The sequence below is a fragment of the Canis lupus genome, chromosome 8, assembly GCF_003254725.2.
Source record: "Canis lupus dingo isolate Sandy chromosome 8, ASM325472v2, whole genome shotgun sequence".
Taxonomy (NCBI): Eukaryota; Metazoa; Chordata; class Mammalia; order Carnivora; family Canidae; genus Canis; species Canis lupus.
In genome coordinates, this window is record NC_064250.1 from 51,712,360 (window position 1) to 51,731,565 (window position 19,206).

The 19,206-nt window shown below is 37.6% G+C and overlaps 1 protein-coding gene across 20 annotated transcripts in view; it reads left to right on the forward strand.

The window, feature by feature from the left end:
* Positions 1 to 19,206, forward strand: part of NRXN3 (neurexin 3) — a 1,528,419-nt gene that overhangs the window by 739,010 nt on the left and 770,203 nt on the right. For all 20 annotated transcript variants that reach the window (XM_049113340.1, XM_049113345.1, XM_025442408.3 and 17 more), the window contains one exon: positions 13,796 to 13,915. In XM_049113340.1, the coding sequence (XP_048969297.1) occupies positions 13,796 to 13,915 (120 nt within the window). The remainder of the gene's footprint in view (positions 1 to 13,795; positions 13,916 to 19,206) is intronic.

Below are 19,206 nucleotides of genomic sequence, written 5' to 3' on the forward strand. Positions count from 1 at the left end.
TATATAGAAAATTAAACAGGTAGGGGATGAGGATTTGTTACTAAAAACTAGGAGCTGCATCTCTTTGAGATGGTAAATATGTTCTGTTCTCGCTACCTGGGATACTCAGGCCAGGTTGTAGTCAATGTTCTTGTCAAAGTCATTGATGATGATATTTCAAGATCCCTAAGTAGTAAATGTACTACTTTCCCTATTATAGCCAAGGGCAAATAATTATTTTAAAAACACATTAATCCACTACTCTGTCTCCTAATTGTTTATACTAAGAAAGAAAAATATCTCAAACTATGTTTTGATTTTTATGCAGAGTATAATAGTTCAGAAATTAAGAACAATTTCTGGGCAATCTAGCCAACATCTAGCTGTGACTTGCAGCCTCTCAGTTTGGGCTAGGAATTTTGAAATAATGCCTGGTTCTATTCTCAGCTGGTAAATACCTCTATCTTGAGACCAGCTTTGCTGTAGAGACCAAGGCATGCATTGGCTGGAAATGTGATTCCACAATTGCAAATGGTAAACATCTGAGAGAAACACACGTGCTTCATTTTGAGACTGGCATGAATCAATAAAAAGGACATTGACTTGGTGCCTTTTAGCTCGTAGCCATTTGGGTTTGGCTATATTCTTACAAATCAAACAAATTTGAGCTCTTTGGAGTTCTCAAATCACCTTGATGCGCATGCCCAGGTCCAGTGCCACATTCCCTGGTGGCATTTGCAGGGGGTTACATGGAGTGTTCCCAAGCACCTCTTCCATACTTAACTCCTAGGTGTTCAGAACTATTTTTGTGGGCTTGGTCTGGTTGTGCACATGTGTCTTTCAGTCTGGCCACACATTACCCTTATTTCTTGATTTCTATCCTGACTCATGGAGAATCATTTTTCTGGACCATATGCCTTGGGGTTGGCTGTGTGGATGTGGGAAGGCTCTTGTTACCACTGCTTGTGCTTTGTCAAGTCCGGTGTTTTTCTGCCCCTGCTCTGCTGATGTGGCTCTAATGAGACCTGCTCTGTCCTGGTCTGTGCATCCCCCATTTGTGCTGTCTCTGGAGAACCTATAGAGCATTTTAATTGTCTGTCTGAGTGATGTTGTTTATGCCAACTGTTATTTTCATTTCTGTAATGTTACCCTGGTTTACTCTACCTCTTACTAACCTCTGGTTATTGTTTTCGCCTTTCCTATTCTTTTGCTAACAAAGTTGCGTTGACCAAAGCTGACCTGCAAGGTAGAGAAGGTTCTTGTTCCCATTACCACTTTGGACTGAAAGATGGCCTGTGTAACCCTTGGTATCTTTTCTTTAAGGGCCTTCAAGCTGTCACACCTCTTGGACAGCATCGGTTTTGGGGAGGGGGCTGAACCCTGTGTTCTTCAGAAACAGAGGCAGAAAACCCATATCACTGAATGCAAAATAACAAATGCAAGACGTTTTAGGGATGGGAACATGATTCCATCTTAGGGGGACTAAAGAGGCTTGACAGCATCCTATAAGGTGACTCATCTTCACAAGCATATCAATCCACTTCTGCAAATGGTTAATACCTCTCCAAGTGGTTGCTTTGGATGGGTTAGCTCTTTTTAATTTATTCACCATAGATGAAGGCAACACTTGGAAAGAGAAAAAGAAAAAATAAAAAGCCACTTGAGTTCTTAATTTATTATTTTCTGGATCAGGGAGGTCATTTCTCAGGACTTTTGAGTGCTTGGGCCTTGTGAAAGAGAATGCCATTTTCTCTTAACTCATTTTAAAGAAATATTTTTAGGCATTTGGGAGATATTAATGTCATTAAAATGTTCTAGAGATTTATGTTTCCTATCAAGGATTTTGGTTGAGCACTTTAATTTCCTGTTTTGTGATCTAAAGGAAAAAGTACTCTTGGGGAAGAAGAGAATCTGTCTGTTTTATCCTGAATACCCTTTAAAATGCCTGCATGTTAGATGTCAGTGAATATGTACCACAGACACTACTTCTACCATTCAAAGAAGAACCATCCAAAGTCTGTAATGGGCCACTGGTCCTATTGTGTCAGGCTACTTAGAATAGCAAATGAAGAAGGCATTTTAGGCATCTTTTGGCTAATAGGCCAGCAGAGGGTTGAGTTTTGGATGGCTTCTGTGAGTTTGCAAGCAGCAAAGTGGCTAAGACCAAGGTAGTTTTAAAAACACTGCTTTTCAGCTAAAAGATAATTTACTTTGCTGCAACTTACTATATGTCATGTGGGTCCATGCCTTGGGTAGACATCAATCAAATGAGGTCTCTCCCTAGCTATTTTCCTGAAAGTTTTTTCTCCATTCCTTCTTAGCAGAGTCACATATATGCTGATGTAATAATAAAATTAATGAAAGTTTAATTAATGAAATGAAAATTTCATAATAAAATTAATGAAAAGAACAGACACTGGATTAGTATTTTTAAGTCCGAGGTAGTTGTATAACAGCTTTCAATTTCTTTCTTTCTTTCTTTCTTTCTTTCTTTCTTTCTTTCTTTCTTTCTTTCTTTCTTTCTTTCTTCTTTCTTTCTTCTTTCTTTCTTTCTTTCTTTCTTTCTTTCTTTCTTTCTTTCTTTCTTTTTTTCTTTCTATTTCAAAGAATGTAAGGAGATTTTCAGTAATACTGAAGGCTGTTGTTTTTCAGACACTCTGCTCAATTTACAAAATAGGTCTACTTCATAATATTCTGTAACTGGTGGGGGTTGGGGGGCAGGATTTGACTTATAAGAAGAGACAATACAAGGATATCAAAGCTTGCTATGATCAGATTTATTAGATAAAACTAGAGAACTACATCTCCTCCTAGACTTTATTCTGCATGGTAAGAATTATGTGGATTTTGAATCCCTAGAACCTAGCCCAGTCCTTTTTACATAGGGGCTCCCCATGCACTAAAATGATCTTAAAGTTATTATCCAAAGGAAAAATGGTTTGTGGGAATAATACAAAGAACTTGTTAATCTCTATGCCTATTGTAAATTATTATCCAGAGTATAGTATAGATTTAAGAACATAATAGTTTGGAATATCTTAACTTTGCCATTTATAGAACCAACGAATCATCAGTATGATTTTTACGTTATTACCTCCTTGACCCAAACTCTCTTCCACTCTTATAATGACTAGACAGTCTCTTTGTGATAGGAGCTTTTATTTGTAATTATTTTGGGTCATCTTACTCTTTCCCCATTTTGTGGCAAAAAAACCTTTACGATTCAAATTCCTTTACTTTTTTTTCTCCTGACATTGGGATTCGGACCATTACTCATGCTACCTTTTTCAGCTACAACCTGTGGGCACAGATGTACTAATTACCAATAAGTGTGAGGGACAGTAAAAACATATGACAGAGAAATGAGACAGTTTGAAATGTAAAGGTAAATGGTATTCAGAAGGAGGTATAATATTGGGGTCTGGGAAGTGGCCTGATGAGTCTGGACAAGTCAACAGCTTGAATCCTCTTATCATTGTGTTTGGGTAGTGGGGATTGATTGAGTAATCCCATTAATTGATTGATGCTTCTCCAGTGATTGTGTTGTTCAGTTTTAATGGGAACTCAGTTACTCCTGTGTATCAGGCACTCAGTGAGCCACTGGGATTGCAGGTGTGATACAGTCTGACATCACAAGTTGGCAGGGGATCAGCCAGTATGGACAATGCAGCATCAACCTTGCTTTTCTAGAATGGAGAAGGAGCATGCTGTGTGAGCAGGGAGGATGGCTGTTGGACTGTGTGGAGTGGTCATGGTAGGTACTCAGCAGATATTTCTCAGGCAGATTTTGAGCTGAGTCAGAAGGATAACATATTTGAGGTGCATGAGAAGTGAAAGCATATGTGAGAGCTTGGCTAGTTTCAGGACCAACACAAAGCTCAGTTTGGTTAGAATCATATGCATATGAGGGGGACTTGGTCAAAGATGAAGCTGTAGCAGTAGGATGGAGGCCAGCCATGACTGACTACTCATGTGAGGAGTTGGATATTAAACCTAAGGGCACTGTGAGGTGGACAGCTTCTCATTTTATGACGATCACTCTGATGCCAGGTGGAGAATGGATAAGAAGGAAAGGAACTAGAAACAGAGAACAGAGTTAGGAGGGAAGTAGCATATTCCAAGGTTGAGGGAAGAAGCTTAAGCCTGATACCTGTTTCTTTAGGTGGCTAAGAAGGTAAACATGTCTCCTTCCCAGATGAGACCTTTGAAGAATGAAGAAGAAAATGAGCTTTTTCTCCTGATTGATTCCCTTCCATCCCAACTTTGTTACTCTGTTTCATGTAGCAGATACTTTTACACATGATGATGGAAAGTGTCAAGGAAAAACTTCATTGATGGTCCTAGGTCAGGCCAGATTCTGTATCCCTGCAGGTTAGGAGTGAGAGTAGATGCTCCCTTGAGACAGGCGGGATGTGTTGCATTCCTGAGGAATACAGTCCCTTGAATCTCAGGGTCCCTTGAATAGAGTGACAGTATCTAGGGACCTTTTGGAAGTGATTTTTAATTCCTTTTTAGTGTAAGAGAGGTATTCTTAGAGAGATCCCCTAAAGCTGTCCAATAAGAAAGGAGCTATACAACTATCAGACAAACATTGTTTGACATGTTGAGAGTGAAGCAAATGAGTTATGAACTATAAGAAATAAAATAATAGCTTTTTATGGGGTTAGATAATTAGTAAGGATATGTTCTCCCCACTTTCCACTATAATTCCCCTTAACAAGTTCTATTTTTGGAGTTGAATAGGTTATTTTCTAGAAATATGATTTGTTCTTCTGCCCAGATAGTGGGCAGATGGAGTAGAGGATGGGTAGGGAAACCAGGGATCAATTGAATCTGATTCTAAGTGCTTTGTATTTTGAGGAAGTCAATGAATATATTGGGTTTGGATACCTTAAAAACCTGAAGATCCTTTCAAGTAATTTTAGATGAGAGTTGCCATCAAACTCTTCTAAGGGGGATTTCATTCTGCAACTTTTTTTTTTTTTTAACCATGAAGAATATAGTTTCTCACTTAATTTTCTCCAAAGCTAAGGGCTTTATCACATTTTTCATTGTATTTTATGTAATAGAATGTAGTATTTGACCTAGTGAAATCAGTCTCTCAGAGATGATTTGCAGTATGGGAAATAAGAAGAGATAAGTATTAAATAGAACTTTCCAAAGGTTCTTGCCTTTTGCCCCTTAGCATTGTATGACAAAGGCTTCTTACAAGAGAGCTGTACTGTTGTGACTTACTACCTTAATGTGTCTTGTTTCTGGACTCCTGACCAACTATACTCCCAACTAAAATGGAGAGAACTTGATTTTCTTCCCCAGCAGATTTGATAATACCCTTCATTGAGGCTTTACTTAGTGTAGGCCCACGCTGAGGAATTGGTATATTGTGTCTTCATCATGACCATGACCTTGCGACTTCAAGATGACTTTATAGGCTTTATGTATGTTATCTCATTTAATCCTAACATCATGTGAGGTAGCAACAATTTCTATCCCCATTATACAGATGGGAAAACTCAGGTTTAGAGAATTTAAGTGGCTAACCCAGGATCAAATTGCTAGTGAGTGAAAAAGCTGAGTTTTAAAGCCTATGACCTCTTCCCTACTGTCCCATATGGTGTGAGGGTGAATTTATCTCTTTCCAAAGCAGAGGCACTACACAGATGACCAGACGGTATTTGAGAATATCCTCTAGCTGACTTTATGGTAGATGGTGTTTATGTCAATACTATTTCAATAAGTTCTAGATGATAGTTGCAGTAATGTTCTTTAAAACAAAATATTTTTAGATTAGCTATCCTTTCATTGAGCTTGCTCTTTGAAACCTCTTCTCTCTTTTTTAAAAATGCCCTCTACTTATCCCAACAGACTAGTACATCAGTGCTGAAAAAGAAGGAAAATCAGAACATGAGGCCTCAGTTTACATTTTCTGAGGCAGCACTGACTTTGTGATGATTTATTCATGATTTTTAAAAGAAAAGATGATCTAATCATTTGATCTTTATGATTCAGGCACCAGGGTTAAGCAAGATGTTATGATGCTAGCCATTCTCTCATATCCGCAAATACCCTAACAAAGGCAGGCATTTGCTACCATCCCTCCATTGTCATGGAAGTGTTATGTTGAGTAAATTGCTTTACTCATAAAGTGTGAGTACTTCATCTTTCATTGAGCATCACGGGGAGTGCTGTACTAGAGCTTGTATTAGCCCAGGAATTTTCAGGAATTTTGCAAGCCCGTTAACATCATATAACATATTTTAGCTTGAAATTGGCCACGGTGGGAGTATTTTACACTATGGAAGTCAGGTTAGAGAAATGCTACAAATCAGGGCTTTTTTGTTGTTCTGGTTGTTAAATATTTACCTGCACAGAATTGATCAAAGTTCATTGGAGATAAAGACCTCATAAGAGGATCTTGGTTTCAAGCAATTCCCATGCCCATCTTGACTTATTTTATACTCAGTATTTGATGAGAGGGGTGGAGCGATTGAGGAGAATAGCGGTGTTATTGAAACTGTCCGAGTGTCTCCAGAATATTGGATTTTGTTACTAGTCTTTTTCACTCATTATCCTAAGGGAGGGACTTTTTTTGAACCTTCATCTGAGAGGAGGAAACCATAAACACCTAAGCATACTTGCTAGGAGCAATTTTGATGTCTTTCTGAGCATTTAGAAGGCATAGGTCTTGCTTTCAAGACAAAAAAAAAGTAAAACATTGGGAATTCAGCTGCTCTTAGGTCTTTCTGCCAATGAAATTGCTTTAAAAGATTTTATTTATTTATCTTATTTGAGAGAGGGAGAGAGTGTATGTGTGGGTGGGGGGAGGGACTGAGGACGAGAGAATCTCCAACTGACTCCTTGCTGAGCAGGGAGCTGAGCAGTACATGAGGCTCGATTTCAGGACTCTGAGACCATGATTTGAGCTAAAACCAAGAGTGGGACACTTAACCAACTGCCACCCAGGCACCCCTGCCAATGAAATTTTATAATAATATTTAGGACCCTGTTCTCTGGCTTTGTTTAATCTTCTGTAAAATGGGAACTAGAAGATTCACTTCTCAGTTGGCTCTATATGAAGGACACTTGACACATTTAAAGGTCATTGCTTTCTTATTTTAAAATTAAATAGAAGTGAATTGGGTTTCTGGCAATTAAAAGGGACATATCTTATGTTGTCTGTAAATGGCTGTCTTCAGAAAAGCCAAAAGGACCCCAACACTATAAATGTAGAATTATTCTGAGAGCTACAGAGATCTTTGCTGCAGAGACCAAGACATATGTGCAGCTAACTAAGCAGGCTATCCCTAATGTCACAGGCACTGTCTGTGAAGCCTCAACATTTAAATCCTTATATTATAGCAGTGGAGACTATAGATAGCTCAGGAAGTTGATAAGAGTCTTGCATACATATGTACACACACAAATACATATATCTATATGTATTCATTCTCCTTTTTCTATTTTTTTCTTCCTTACCACTCCATTACTGCTCTTCCTCTATGAAACAATGTAAATTTTAAAATGTGAAAGTGGAAAGATTTATGCACTTATCAGGAGTAGAAAATAAAGTTGCAGGTGGCAGATAAGATCTCTCTGGACAGTCCATCACAGCTCTCATAAGACTTCTCCCATGGTAGCTATGCTTTGTAAGGGGTGGACAAACCCTTTGACTGGCACAGAGGTCTGTTGTGATGATGCTTACACATTCAGGTTTCACTCATGGATTCTGAATCCTTTGACAAACACTTCATGCTTTGTGATTAAAGATGATGAATATTATTAAGCCAGCCTTGCCATGTACCTACCACTGGGCTATTAGCCTTGACCCTTTAGGATAAGTGGATGTAGGGAATGAGAGCTTATGTGCCACCCCCAGAGTCCCCCGGGCACCAAGCCCACCACTCCACTATGGCCAAGACCAACTAGTGCTGGTTTAATAATATTTATTTTAAATTGGGATGTCTGAGGCCTAGGTTTGGTTAAGTCCTACTTGGGCAATAACAGAAGGAAAATGCACTCTGATAGAAGTGTCCTGTGCTTCCAGCAGGACTTCTATCTCAAGGACCTGCAAGTCATAAAAGACAGTCTGTCAACTTTTGATTTTCTAGACCATGAAGAGGAGTTGACTGAATCAGTTTGCATGTACTGCAAAGGTAGATTTTAGCAGTAACAGGCATGAAATGACTGTCTGGAACAGTTCTTAAAGAGAAAAAAAAAAAAAAACAATACCAAATTCAAGCAGACTGATGGGAAATTTGTGGCAGCCATCAGAGATATCATCTGAAAAAGAAAAGACACAACGTGATGCTTTTCTGTGAATGAAAAGCAGAGCAGGGAGTTAGAAATTGAAGTACTAACATCACTGAGGATTGTTTAGTCTTTTCATGCATACTTCTGTTGCCTTGTCACTTCACCACTAGACCAAAAAAAAGAAAAAAAAAGTCATCATCTTTTCTCAAAAGACTATGTGGCTATTTTAGTGAGGATTGGTTACATATCAAATACAAAAGTAGTATACACTCTCTCTATACAAGGGTTTCTTAAAGTTTTAATGTAGTTTTAAGCTATTAATAGTCATTTTAAAAACATTCTAAATATATAATTCTGAAGATTTATGTTATCTTAGAATATTTGCAATTTTAGTTTGATTTGGAAGAATGTTTTAGACAAAAGTATTATTAGGTTCTTAGGAGTGTCTTATAAGTATATGTATTTGATACAGATTTTTGTTCTGGTATTATATATAATTGGATAAAACTAGTTCTTCCTGTTAATTTTTTATTGAATTTTGAATTGAAATGGACTTTGGAAATTTTCCTTGAAGAAAACCCCACATAGTTTAACATTAAAATATCATCTTTTTCTGGTTATAGACTAGACATACTATATTTAAATTTCTTTTGTTAATCCAATGGTAACACACACACACTCATTCTCACACATACTCACTCTCTGGTTTACTCCTAGCAGTAAAGATTAGGTGGCTTAGCTGTGGAATTAGCAAGCTTGGGTTTGAGATTTGACTCTACTACTTGTTTTGGGGGGCCTCACAAAAAAATCACTAACTCTATGACTTAGTTTACTTCTCTGAAATTCTTGCCTTCCAACTTGATCATCAGTCATAAAATTCCTTTATTTGTAAAGTTCTGGATATCTTCCTGAGAAAAACATTCCTGTTTTCTGATTCTTTAATACATTTAATTATAGTTGTTTCATCATGTGTTTATGAAGATTAATTGCATTAATATCTGAAATGCACTTAGTACAGTGTCTGGCACATAAGTGCTATGTAAATCCCTTGTTTTATTATTATTATATCCTCTTTGTACGAGATCATTTTATATCAGTGATGCACATTTAGAAGCATTGTTGAAGATTTTATTTTTCTTTTTTTCAGGGAAGTTTGGCATGCGTCTCGGTTTCTCTAATTTCTTTCTCTCTCTTTAATGCTGGAGAAACTGCTATCTATGAGAATCAGATACAGATATAAAAGATAATCTGTTCAAGAAAGGATGTACTTAAGTAGTTTGAAGTAAGACCAAGAGCTTATATTATCATCTAGAAAGTGTTTTAGAGTGTAGTCCAAGCTCTTTCTCATTCAACAGTTTGTACTATCTCTGGACACTGGGTACACAAAAGAATCCTTGTCTCAATGTTTGGTGTGATTCAATGAGTCTAATAGTTAAATTAGAGGAGGAAATGCGGTCAATTAAATACCACCACCACCACCACCTCCCCCCCAAAACTGATTCTAAGTAGAAAATTGCTTGTATGAGGTGATATTGGTAAATTTTATGAATAAATTGTTAGTTTGGAAAACCACTTGACTTTAAATCATAAAAGAGTGACTTTTTTTTTTTTGGTTTTGTCTCTCTTTTTCTTTTTTCATTTAACAATATTTTCTGAGCTCTTGCTTTATACCAAATACTTTATCAGAAATTAGAGATATAAAGGTGAGCAAAACAAACAAGACTTCTGCCCTCACAGTGCTTAAATTTGGGTAGGATGAGACAAACAATAAAAAATTTAAAAAAATAACTTAGCTATAGGCAGTGCAATTGTTGAGTTAAATAAAGAAGAAGATGTGACAGAGAACACAGGAAATGCTGATGGGGACCTCCTGAAATAGGAGATTCTGAAGAATGCCCATTTTCTTTTTTTGTATATTTTTTTTATTGGAGTTCTATTTGTCAACATATAGCATAACACCTAGTGCTCATCCCATCAAGTGCCCCCCTCAGTGCCTGTCACCCAGGCACCCCAAGCCCCCGCCCACCTCCCTTTCCACCACCCCTTGTTCATTTCCCAGAGTTAGGAGTCTCTCATGCTCTGTCACCTTCACTGATATTTCCCACTCATTTTCTCTCCTTTCCCCTATACTCCATTTCACTATTTCTTATATTCCTTATATGAGTGAAATCATATAGTTTGCCCTTCAGAATGCCCATTTTCAACCTGAGCATTAGAATATCATAGTGCACCAGTCATTTGAAAATTTGCAGGAAGGACATTTCAGGCTGTAGGTAGAACAAGAGCAGAGGATCTCTAAGTTAAAGATGGCCTTTTTTTTCTTTTTTAAAATTTTTATTTATTTGCGAGAGATAAAGAGAGAGAGAGACAATGAGCAGGAAAAAAGGGAGAAACAGACTTCCCACTGAACAAGGAGCCTGATGCGGGGCTCTATCCCAGGACCCCGGCATCATGACCTGAGCCAAAGGCTCAACTGACTGAGCCACCCAGGTGCCCCGGTAGGTATGGTCTTGAAGTGTAAGAGCAGAGGTCCTAGAATGTAAGCAGGCCTCAGAATCACCCAGAGGGCTTGCCACAACTCAGATTCCTGAGACTTGCCCCCAGCCAGTAGATCTGGATGGAGCCTGACAAGGCACATTTGTCATGGGCCCACAGGTGGTACAGGTGCTGCTGACTCAGGGGCACACAATGTGATAGGGAGTGAAAGGATGAAGGAATGACTGGAGCACTGTGAACTGGAGGCCAGTAGCGGGAAATGAGGCTGGAGGGGGTTGGCAGGAGCCTAGAATCTCAGCCTCAATAGCAAATGCAAGTTTAGTCTAAGATCAACTAGGAGTCATTGCAGGTTCTTCTAGCCCTCCCTCATTGAAACCACTCTTGTTCTGAGGTGACCACAGTATAGTCAGTCTTAGAGGGTTATTTGGTTCTGCATGGCATTCACTACCTAATGCACACAAAACAAATCCTGTGGAATTTGAAAATAACCTATAATTCCCTCTGTTTTAGAGTCCTGACCAACCTCTGATGAAAAGGACAGATTGCTCCCTTTGAGGAGCACAGATAGTAACCCATGCTCAGGTTCTGACAGGAGGAGACACAGGCATATCAGGGGGCTGTAGTTCAGATCAGCTCAACCTTTGCTGGAACACTTTCTCTGTATCTGGCACAGTACACTTAACACAGCGAGGATATAATCGAAGTGTATTATGATTTCTAACAACAGGCAGCATTCAATCTTTTGGGGGAAAATACTAAAAAAAAAATGAAACAATTAGAGGATTATATAAGCAGAGGACAGCACAATGTGTAAAAAAGTGTTAAATTGAATATTATCATATGTCATTGTTAATGATGCAAATAATAAGTGCCATGGCCACCAAGAAGTGGGAGAATTGTTCAAAGTTATTGGGAAATGTTTTATACAGGGGAAGCATTCGGGCCGGTCCTTGAAAAATGGTGAAAACTTGGCTAGTTAGATGGGAAGGGAAAAGCATGGAAAAGCCTTTGACTTCAGATTCAATCAACATTTACAGAATTATTGTGTTTTCCCAACGTTTTTGCTATTCTGCTGCCTTTCAAGGGAAAGCCTTCCATGTGTTTCTGATTCTTGAGTACAATTGAATTACTAATCCATTGTCTAGTAAGAGCTGTTTGGTCAGGGAGCCCCATGGACTTCTCAGAAACTTTTATCCTTTGAAAGAAGCTGTCCTGATTTGCCATTGTTAATGAAACTTGTACTACACAATGCTCAAGTTTAAGACCCACTGAGAACATGACCATGAACCTCCTTTCATCTCCACATGGGGGAACCACATGGCATATAGGAGTTGAGAGACCCAGCAGTAATGCTGCTCCCCCAGTGTTAGTAATTGTCTTGAACTTTCTTATGTCATATCCTAATAGCTTTGTATTAGGAATGACAGCCTGTACTGCTCCTACCCTTGATGAATAAATACAAAATGTCTTGCCACCCAGAAGACAAATCCTTTATAGTCTTGTATCTCTTTTGAACATGCATCCTTAGGACTCTGCATGCATACATTTCAATATTCCGTGCCTGTGTGAGGCTTTGCTAGGAAACTGTGAAATATGTACTTATTGCAATGGATATATTTTTACTCTGTCAAGTGCTTTTTTGCATCAGAATCTGAGTAATACATTGGATGAGTCAAAGGGCTCACCTCCTTTGCTGAGGTGCTTTGAGAGTTAGCCTGAATATTAAGATATTTCCTAGTAGCTCAGATAATTCCAAAGGTGCAGGTTTATCTTTAATCTCAAGGTTAAGGCAGAAGATAGAAATGAAAAAGAGTGAATACTTAAAGAAAGGCCCCAGGCTGACCTAAAGAGAGATTTTAACGACAATCCATAAGGTAAAGATCACCAAACTTTTTTAGTTGCTTACTCATGTTTAGAAAAGATTTTGAGAATGCCCCCAAAATAAATGTATAAATAAATTTATATACCAGATACAAGTATCACTGTACTTAAATATTATTTGCTTATGAAAGATTCACAAAAATAGAAATAATAAAGGAAAAATTTAAATGAATGTAATTTTATTATTTTCTTCCTATCCCTCAAATAATTATCTTTTGCATCCTCTGGCATATGTACCGTGTTTCTGAATATACCCTTTTGTGAAACTTTGGCTGCAACATGATGCAATATACAAGTTCTCAAACTTTAGACAGCATCACAATTTCCTGTAAGCTTGTAAAAACACAAATTTATACCTCTTTCCAATGTTTCCAATTCAACAGGGCTGGAGTCCAATATTTTGCATTTCTGATAACTTCCCAGGTGATGGTGGTCTGAGAGCTAACACTCCAAGAAGGATTGATATAGTTAAAAGCTTGGGTGTCAAGTGGTAGTTTACCTAAGTTGGACGTCAGGGTCCTTTCATTACCAAATGTATAACTTTGGGTAAATTATTCTACTTGTATGAGCTAATTTTTTTTCTTTTTCTTTTAATCTGTAAAATGGATGGTCATACTTACTTCACTTTTAGTGTCACTGGAGAGCATAATGAGATAATGTAGACAAAGTGCTTAGGACCCAGTACTTAACACCCACAAAATACCAGTACATGTTGGCTGCTATGTGCTTCTCCTCTTCCTTCTCCTCTTCATATCATCAAATGTGTTTTTAATGTCATAAAGCGAGCTTCAGGGACTTTTATGCCTTAATTCATAAGAATCATGGGAAAAATTTTTCTGCTTTCCATTATACATTTTGAAAGACCATGTTCCAAATGAAGTATCTTTCGAGTTGGATGGTAAAGATGAAGCTCTTTTTGCAAAGTCTGCCTAAGAGAGAACAATGTGTTCAGCCCTCTCCCTTCTGTGTGTAACTGTTGGTAGTTTGTGGCTAAGTGTATATTTCTGTAGTCTTTTGTATGTACTTATTCTCGTTGCATGATATAGAATTGACATTTTTGGCGGTTGTGTTTTTGAATGTTTTGGGGCATGAGAGTAGCAAATTCAAGTGCTCACTTTGAACTTGATTAACTATTAACACTTTTCTCTCCCCTTTATTCTTCTCTCCTTTTCTTCTTTTGAATTACTAGGACCAAGTACCACCTGCCAGGAAGATTCATGTGCCAACCAGGGAGTCTGCATGCAGCAGTGGGAAGGCTTCACTTGTGACTGTTCCATGACCTCGTATTCTGGAAACCAGTGCAATGATCGTGAGTACAACCTTTTCATACTTGGGAGTTTTTTTCATTGTTTAGAGGTTTGAAGAAATCTTAAGGGATATTATGTAAAAGGATGGCTCTTCTGAAAGATTTGTAAGCAATTTCCTCCTCCAGAAACTTGGAAAATAAAGGACTGGTGCTCTTAATGGAAGAACAAGATACATTTCTTGTTCAACATTACTAGATGTTTTCCCATTTGCTTACTCCCTGTGTTTTTCTTTAGATTAGATTGCTTGTAGCTGAGAAGCAAAAAACAATTCAAGCAATATTTTTTGCTCTGAGGAGTTCAGTTTTCCATTAATTAAGTCATCTGGATAACAATTTTGAAACTCTCCCATTTGCATTGTCTAGAATTTAGAGTATATTTAAGGTTTGTAGCTATTTTCTCAAAATTCTGAATTTAGAGAACTTCTTAGGTCTTCCAAATGGTGAAGACGTTCAGAGTTTATTTTTTCTTCTAATTAGAAGAGTTTAAAGCATTCTCAGGGGTTTTTCAAATGTCAGAAATTCCCTCTGGCTAGATTGATTGATATCTATTTCGTTTATAGGTACCTAGTCATTCTGTTTATATATGCATTTCTATTTTGTGAATATATTTATATGTATATACCTGTGTATTTGGTTCATATTGGAAGAGAGCCATATTGAAATTGGTTCTTATTTTTGTCCACTAGCAATACTAAAGGCACATCAGCTGATTTAATTCTAGAAGACTGATTTTACGAAGGTGATTCGAGAATTGATGGTGGAGATATATCAGTTCTGTGGCAATCTATAACCTGTGTCTTCACTTCCTTCTCATTTCATTTTTAACATGGCTATTTTTAAAGATGAGCAAACACCTGAATTTTCTGAATACCAATTACAAAGAGATTTGTTGAAATTCCTGACATAGTGGGTCCTGTTGATCTTCTGGTTTTCTAAATGCAGCCTTTATGGTAGGAGTTTATATTTTACAAACTGAACTTATAGTCAGTTGGCCTTTTGGTTTTATAAAAAGATTCATGGTGTTATCTGAGAAAATCCTAAAGTCATATTATGGTTGCATAAGTGGGAGCAGGCGCTGATAACAATGGTATCTCTATCATGTTTAGTTTTTCTTGAATCCCTATTTCTCAACTTTTTTTTTCGTGTGCATAGATACCCCTTGTTCTATTTCTCATTTTTCTCATAGCTTTTTGTCTTTATGTGCTCTGCCAGTCTCTTAAGATATACCCGGAGAAGTTAGTGGGGACTCTGTCAATGTAGAGAGAAACATATTTGATTCTCATTGATCTAAATGTAAGCATGTGCCTCTAGATCTGTAGCTCAAAGGACAGTATCTGCAGAAAGTTTTGGAATCAGATTGTTCATTCCACGTACTTGGTATTATTGAAAGTCCCGTTTCCACATGTATAAGTTGGAAATGCTGTTTTCCTCTGAAATAGGCAGGTATGGATCTCTCCAGAATATCTAGGGAATTGTCCTATATGCTCTTTATTTTCCATCCCCTTTGTCCACACAGTACTCATTAGGAAAGTTTTTTATCCTAAATTATGGCATAATGCTTCTTTATCCTCCCAAGTTTATTCCATATCATAAATACGTACCATTTCTGGTAGAAAATGGTCAGGACGAGATCACACACAGAAAAGATAGAAAGGTAAGTTATTCTAACTGTGGTGAATAGCATGGTCTTCAGAAGGTACGTATATATTTTTCTCTCATTGACAAGTTCCTTTCAGCCACCCAGTTCCAGGCATTGTTTTGTGCTAAAAATCAACCAGGATTCTTTCTGGCTTTCTATGATTTTTTTTCTGACTTTGTCAAGAGCAGATTGTGTCTCAGTTCAGAATGAAAACTGTTGCATTATCTGACTCGAACAATTTGTCAACATATAATGAAGTACTAGAATGGTTTGGGAAATGTAAGCTTTCTTTTGTGACAATGCCATATCATGCTTCAAAAATGTTTCTGAGATATACAGGCCTAGGGTAATGTATTCTGGATTTTATTATGTAGACAATACACATGAATTTTTTATTGTAGAAGACCTCTGAGCCCAAGTCATTAAAAGAATCTGCTTGCCTCATCTCCTCGTAGAGAGCAGACTAGGTCTTCTGTGATTAGATGGCTATATGGAAATGTGAGCAAGTATGTTTTAATTGCAGAATGTAAAGAATATATAGAGATCAGATATACTGGATCTAACTGTAAAGTGCAGATATAAACTTTTAATGAAACCAACCGTGTGTATCAGAATGTTAGGTTGCTTAAAATCGTGCTATAGATGCCTCTATATCTAATGATCGACATCTAAAATATCAGGGGAACTTCTATTTGGGAATGAGCATCAGAACCAGTTTGCTCACCTAGCAAATCAACCTTACCTCTTTACATCACAGATCATTACTTTGTATCAACCTTGACTTCTAGAGTTGTAATTTACTACTTTATCTCACAAATATCTTCAAAATTAAGTTACCTATTTGATTTTCTCTGGGCCTATGTTAGCAAATTTGGGGTAGCTTAGCCTGCATCAAGAGGTGAGCCTTCACTTCAGTGTCACCAGCAGGTTTGAACAAAGCTCATGCTTATTTTTGGCAAAGATTATGGAGAAAATGGAAAGAAAGGGAAAAAGATACAATAAGTGAATGAAAGAGGAAGGATGAAAGAAGAAGGAATGTAGAGAAAAGCAGAGCTGAGTCTTATATGGAAGAATACAAAGGCCGTTAGTAATTATTTTGGTAGCATGCATGCCACAGGTGGCCTGCCTTTGACCTAAACAACAGTAATAGCGCATGACATTATAACTGGAGTATCATCACAGAAATCTGGCCTTTACCTGACTTTTAGGAATAGTGTATTCTATAGAATGTTGCATATATCTAAAATACATTGTATTTCTTATAATGCTGCTGCAGGATCCTATGGTTGGTTAAGGATTCTATCTAATGACAATAGACTTTTTTGGGGGAGGGTGGGGTTGGGGGAGAAGGTTTGGCTCTCTGATTTTCCATGAGCTATTTCTCAAGACAACAGATTGATCTCAGCTAATGGAAATGAAAACATCACAATTTCTTACTGCACATCCAAGAATAGAAACTCGTTCAATAGGAAACTGCTAGGTTTTGATATTTTTCAAAATAAAAGATTCAGTTCAGCTCATCGTGTATAGAAAAGTTACTTATATCCAGGCATGATTTGCAAGTTTCTAAAAAAATGTTTGCATTTTAGGTTCTCCACATTTTTCCTAGCAGTGGTTCCTTCATTCATGACCTTTGATTTTTCTTACCTGTTTGCCAAATTGGGTGTTTGCTTGATGATTTCGAGGTGCTGTCACATAGATATCACCTCCATGAGTAGAGTTTATGTTGAAAAACTATATCTCATTTAGTATGAGTAGACTAAGCATGGATGGGCTTAACTTTATTCCATCATTTTCTATGACAGCATGGTGGGTTGATGGAGACAGTAGGGTGAATTTCAGGTTTAGTCTTATAAAGATAGCTATGCAAAACTGATACAGTGATTGTGAAGATGTGGCATGTACCCTCTATGGCTGGTTACCTTGTGTAAGAATGACTCTCTGTACTGGATAGAAGACAAAGATCATCTGATTGGAAATTCAGGTATAATTGACTTGTTAATTGTTTTATGGTACTTTTAAGATACGATCTTCTACCATTTCATATAATAGCAAAATCACAGGGAGTTTCCTTTAAGTGACTTTTAGGACTGTTTTGAAACTATAATGAAGAAAATAATCCCAGAAGTAATTTTGAGTTCACGTGGGATCCGGTAAGATCTATGGAAGGAAACACCAGTAACATCCTCCAAAGAAAATCTTCAGTTCTTCTGAAAAATTTGAAACAGAGAGGGCTGACTTCTCAGCGGGTGCATACCGCCTGAATGTCAACTTAAGGACACAATATTGGGGCTACATTTTAAGAACAACAACAACAAAAAATGGAACCTTACAAAGGTTCTCACAGGGATATTCTTTTTGGATATTGGGTTCTTACTGATATTTAGCATCAGGACTGAGAGACTGGAAGATTTCAGTATGTTGTAGACATCACACCATCAGGCAAATCTAGAATCCCTTTCCTGTGATGTGGGCAGGGCAGACTGTTGTTGGGTTCCTCTCTCCACAGCACCACAAAAGGTTCCACAAAATCCAAGTCACTTGCATGTACCTACAGATATACAAAAGCATTGTCATTTCAGGGACTTTGTGAAAAATAGTGATTTTAAATACCTCACATCAATCCTTACCACCATAGTTACCTCTGAGCATGTTTATGACAACTGTTTTGAGTTGTATACAATTTTGGGGTCTCATTATTGCTTCTGTGCCCTGGAGAAGTGAATGTGGAACAGTCTGTGGCATGTGAGTGCTTAAAACACAGCAAATTACTGGACTTAGAAATCGGGTGTTTATAATGGCTTTGTGGGAAGAACAGAAGGAAATAAATGTGGGTCCTCAGCCCACCCTCAGCAGCTGGCTACCTGCGCTACATTGCTAGTCATACATTGCGGGCTACTTGTTGGAGAAATTGCTAGGTTCACACTGGCATGTAATAATAGATGTTCTTTGCTTGCAACAAATCAATAGCAAGCAGCTGTGGATCGTGCAGACAGTGGAGTGTGAAGCACCTTTTCAGACAGTTTTCTGGTGGAGTGGCTGTTAAGCTGCACTGTTGGCTATTGATTGGCCTTTTGCTTTTTATTTATTGTGTGGGTTTATTTATTTTTTTAATGTAGGTTGGTGTATTGATTAAATCTGTTAAAAAAGCATTTCCCATTCAGGCTTCAAGGAAAAAAATGAGCAATATATGCATTACTTAGTGTACAAACAAGGCAATAGGCATGCGTATGTCCATTGTATCTGTTGGGTCCATATAGACACACTGGCATTATGTTATGAAGCTAGGTTGTTATTTGTCCAATAATAATTTCCAAAGATACCAGACTACAATGTGTCCGTATTTTCTATTATGTGTTTAATTCCTACCTCTGTTTTCAGGCTCTGCCTGTCCAGCAAACAGGTATCTGAGAAATTTAGTATTAAGATGGTTGTTTGCTGCTTAGGACGCTTAATCAGTTATTCATTTCTTCACTCACCAGAGATTTCTTATTTGCAGATATGATCATGAATAAGATACACCCCTGTTCTCAGACATTACAGTGTAACAAGGGAAGACACAGGTGGAAGTGCTTCAATAGAAATATAAACCATATGTAGTGAGGACTCATAGAATAGAGAGGCTGTCCCTAGGGTAGAGGCTTCATCAAGAAGA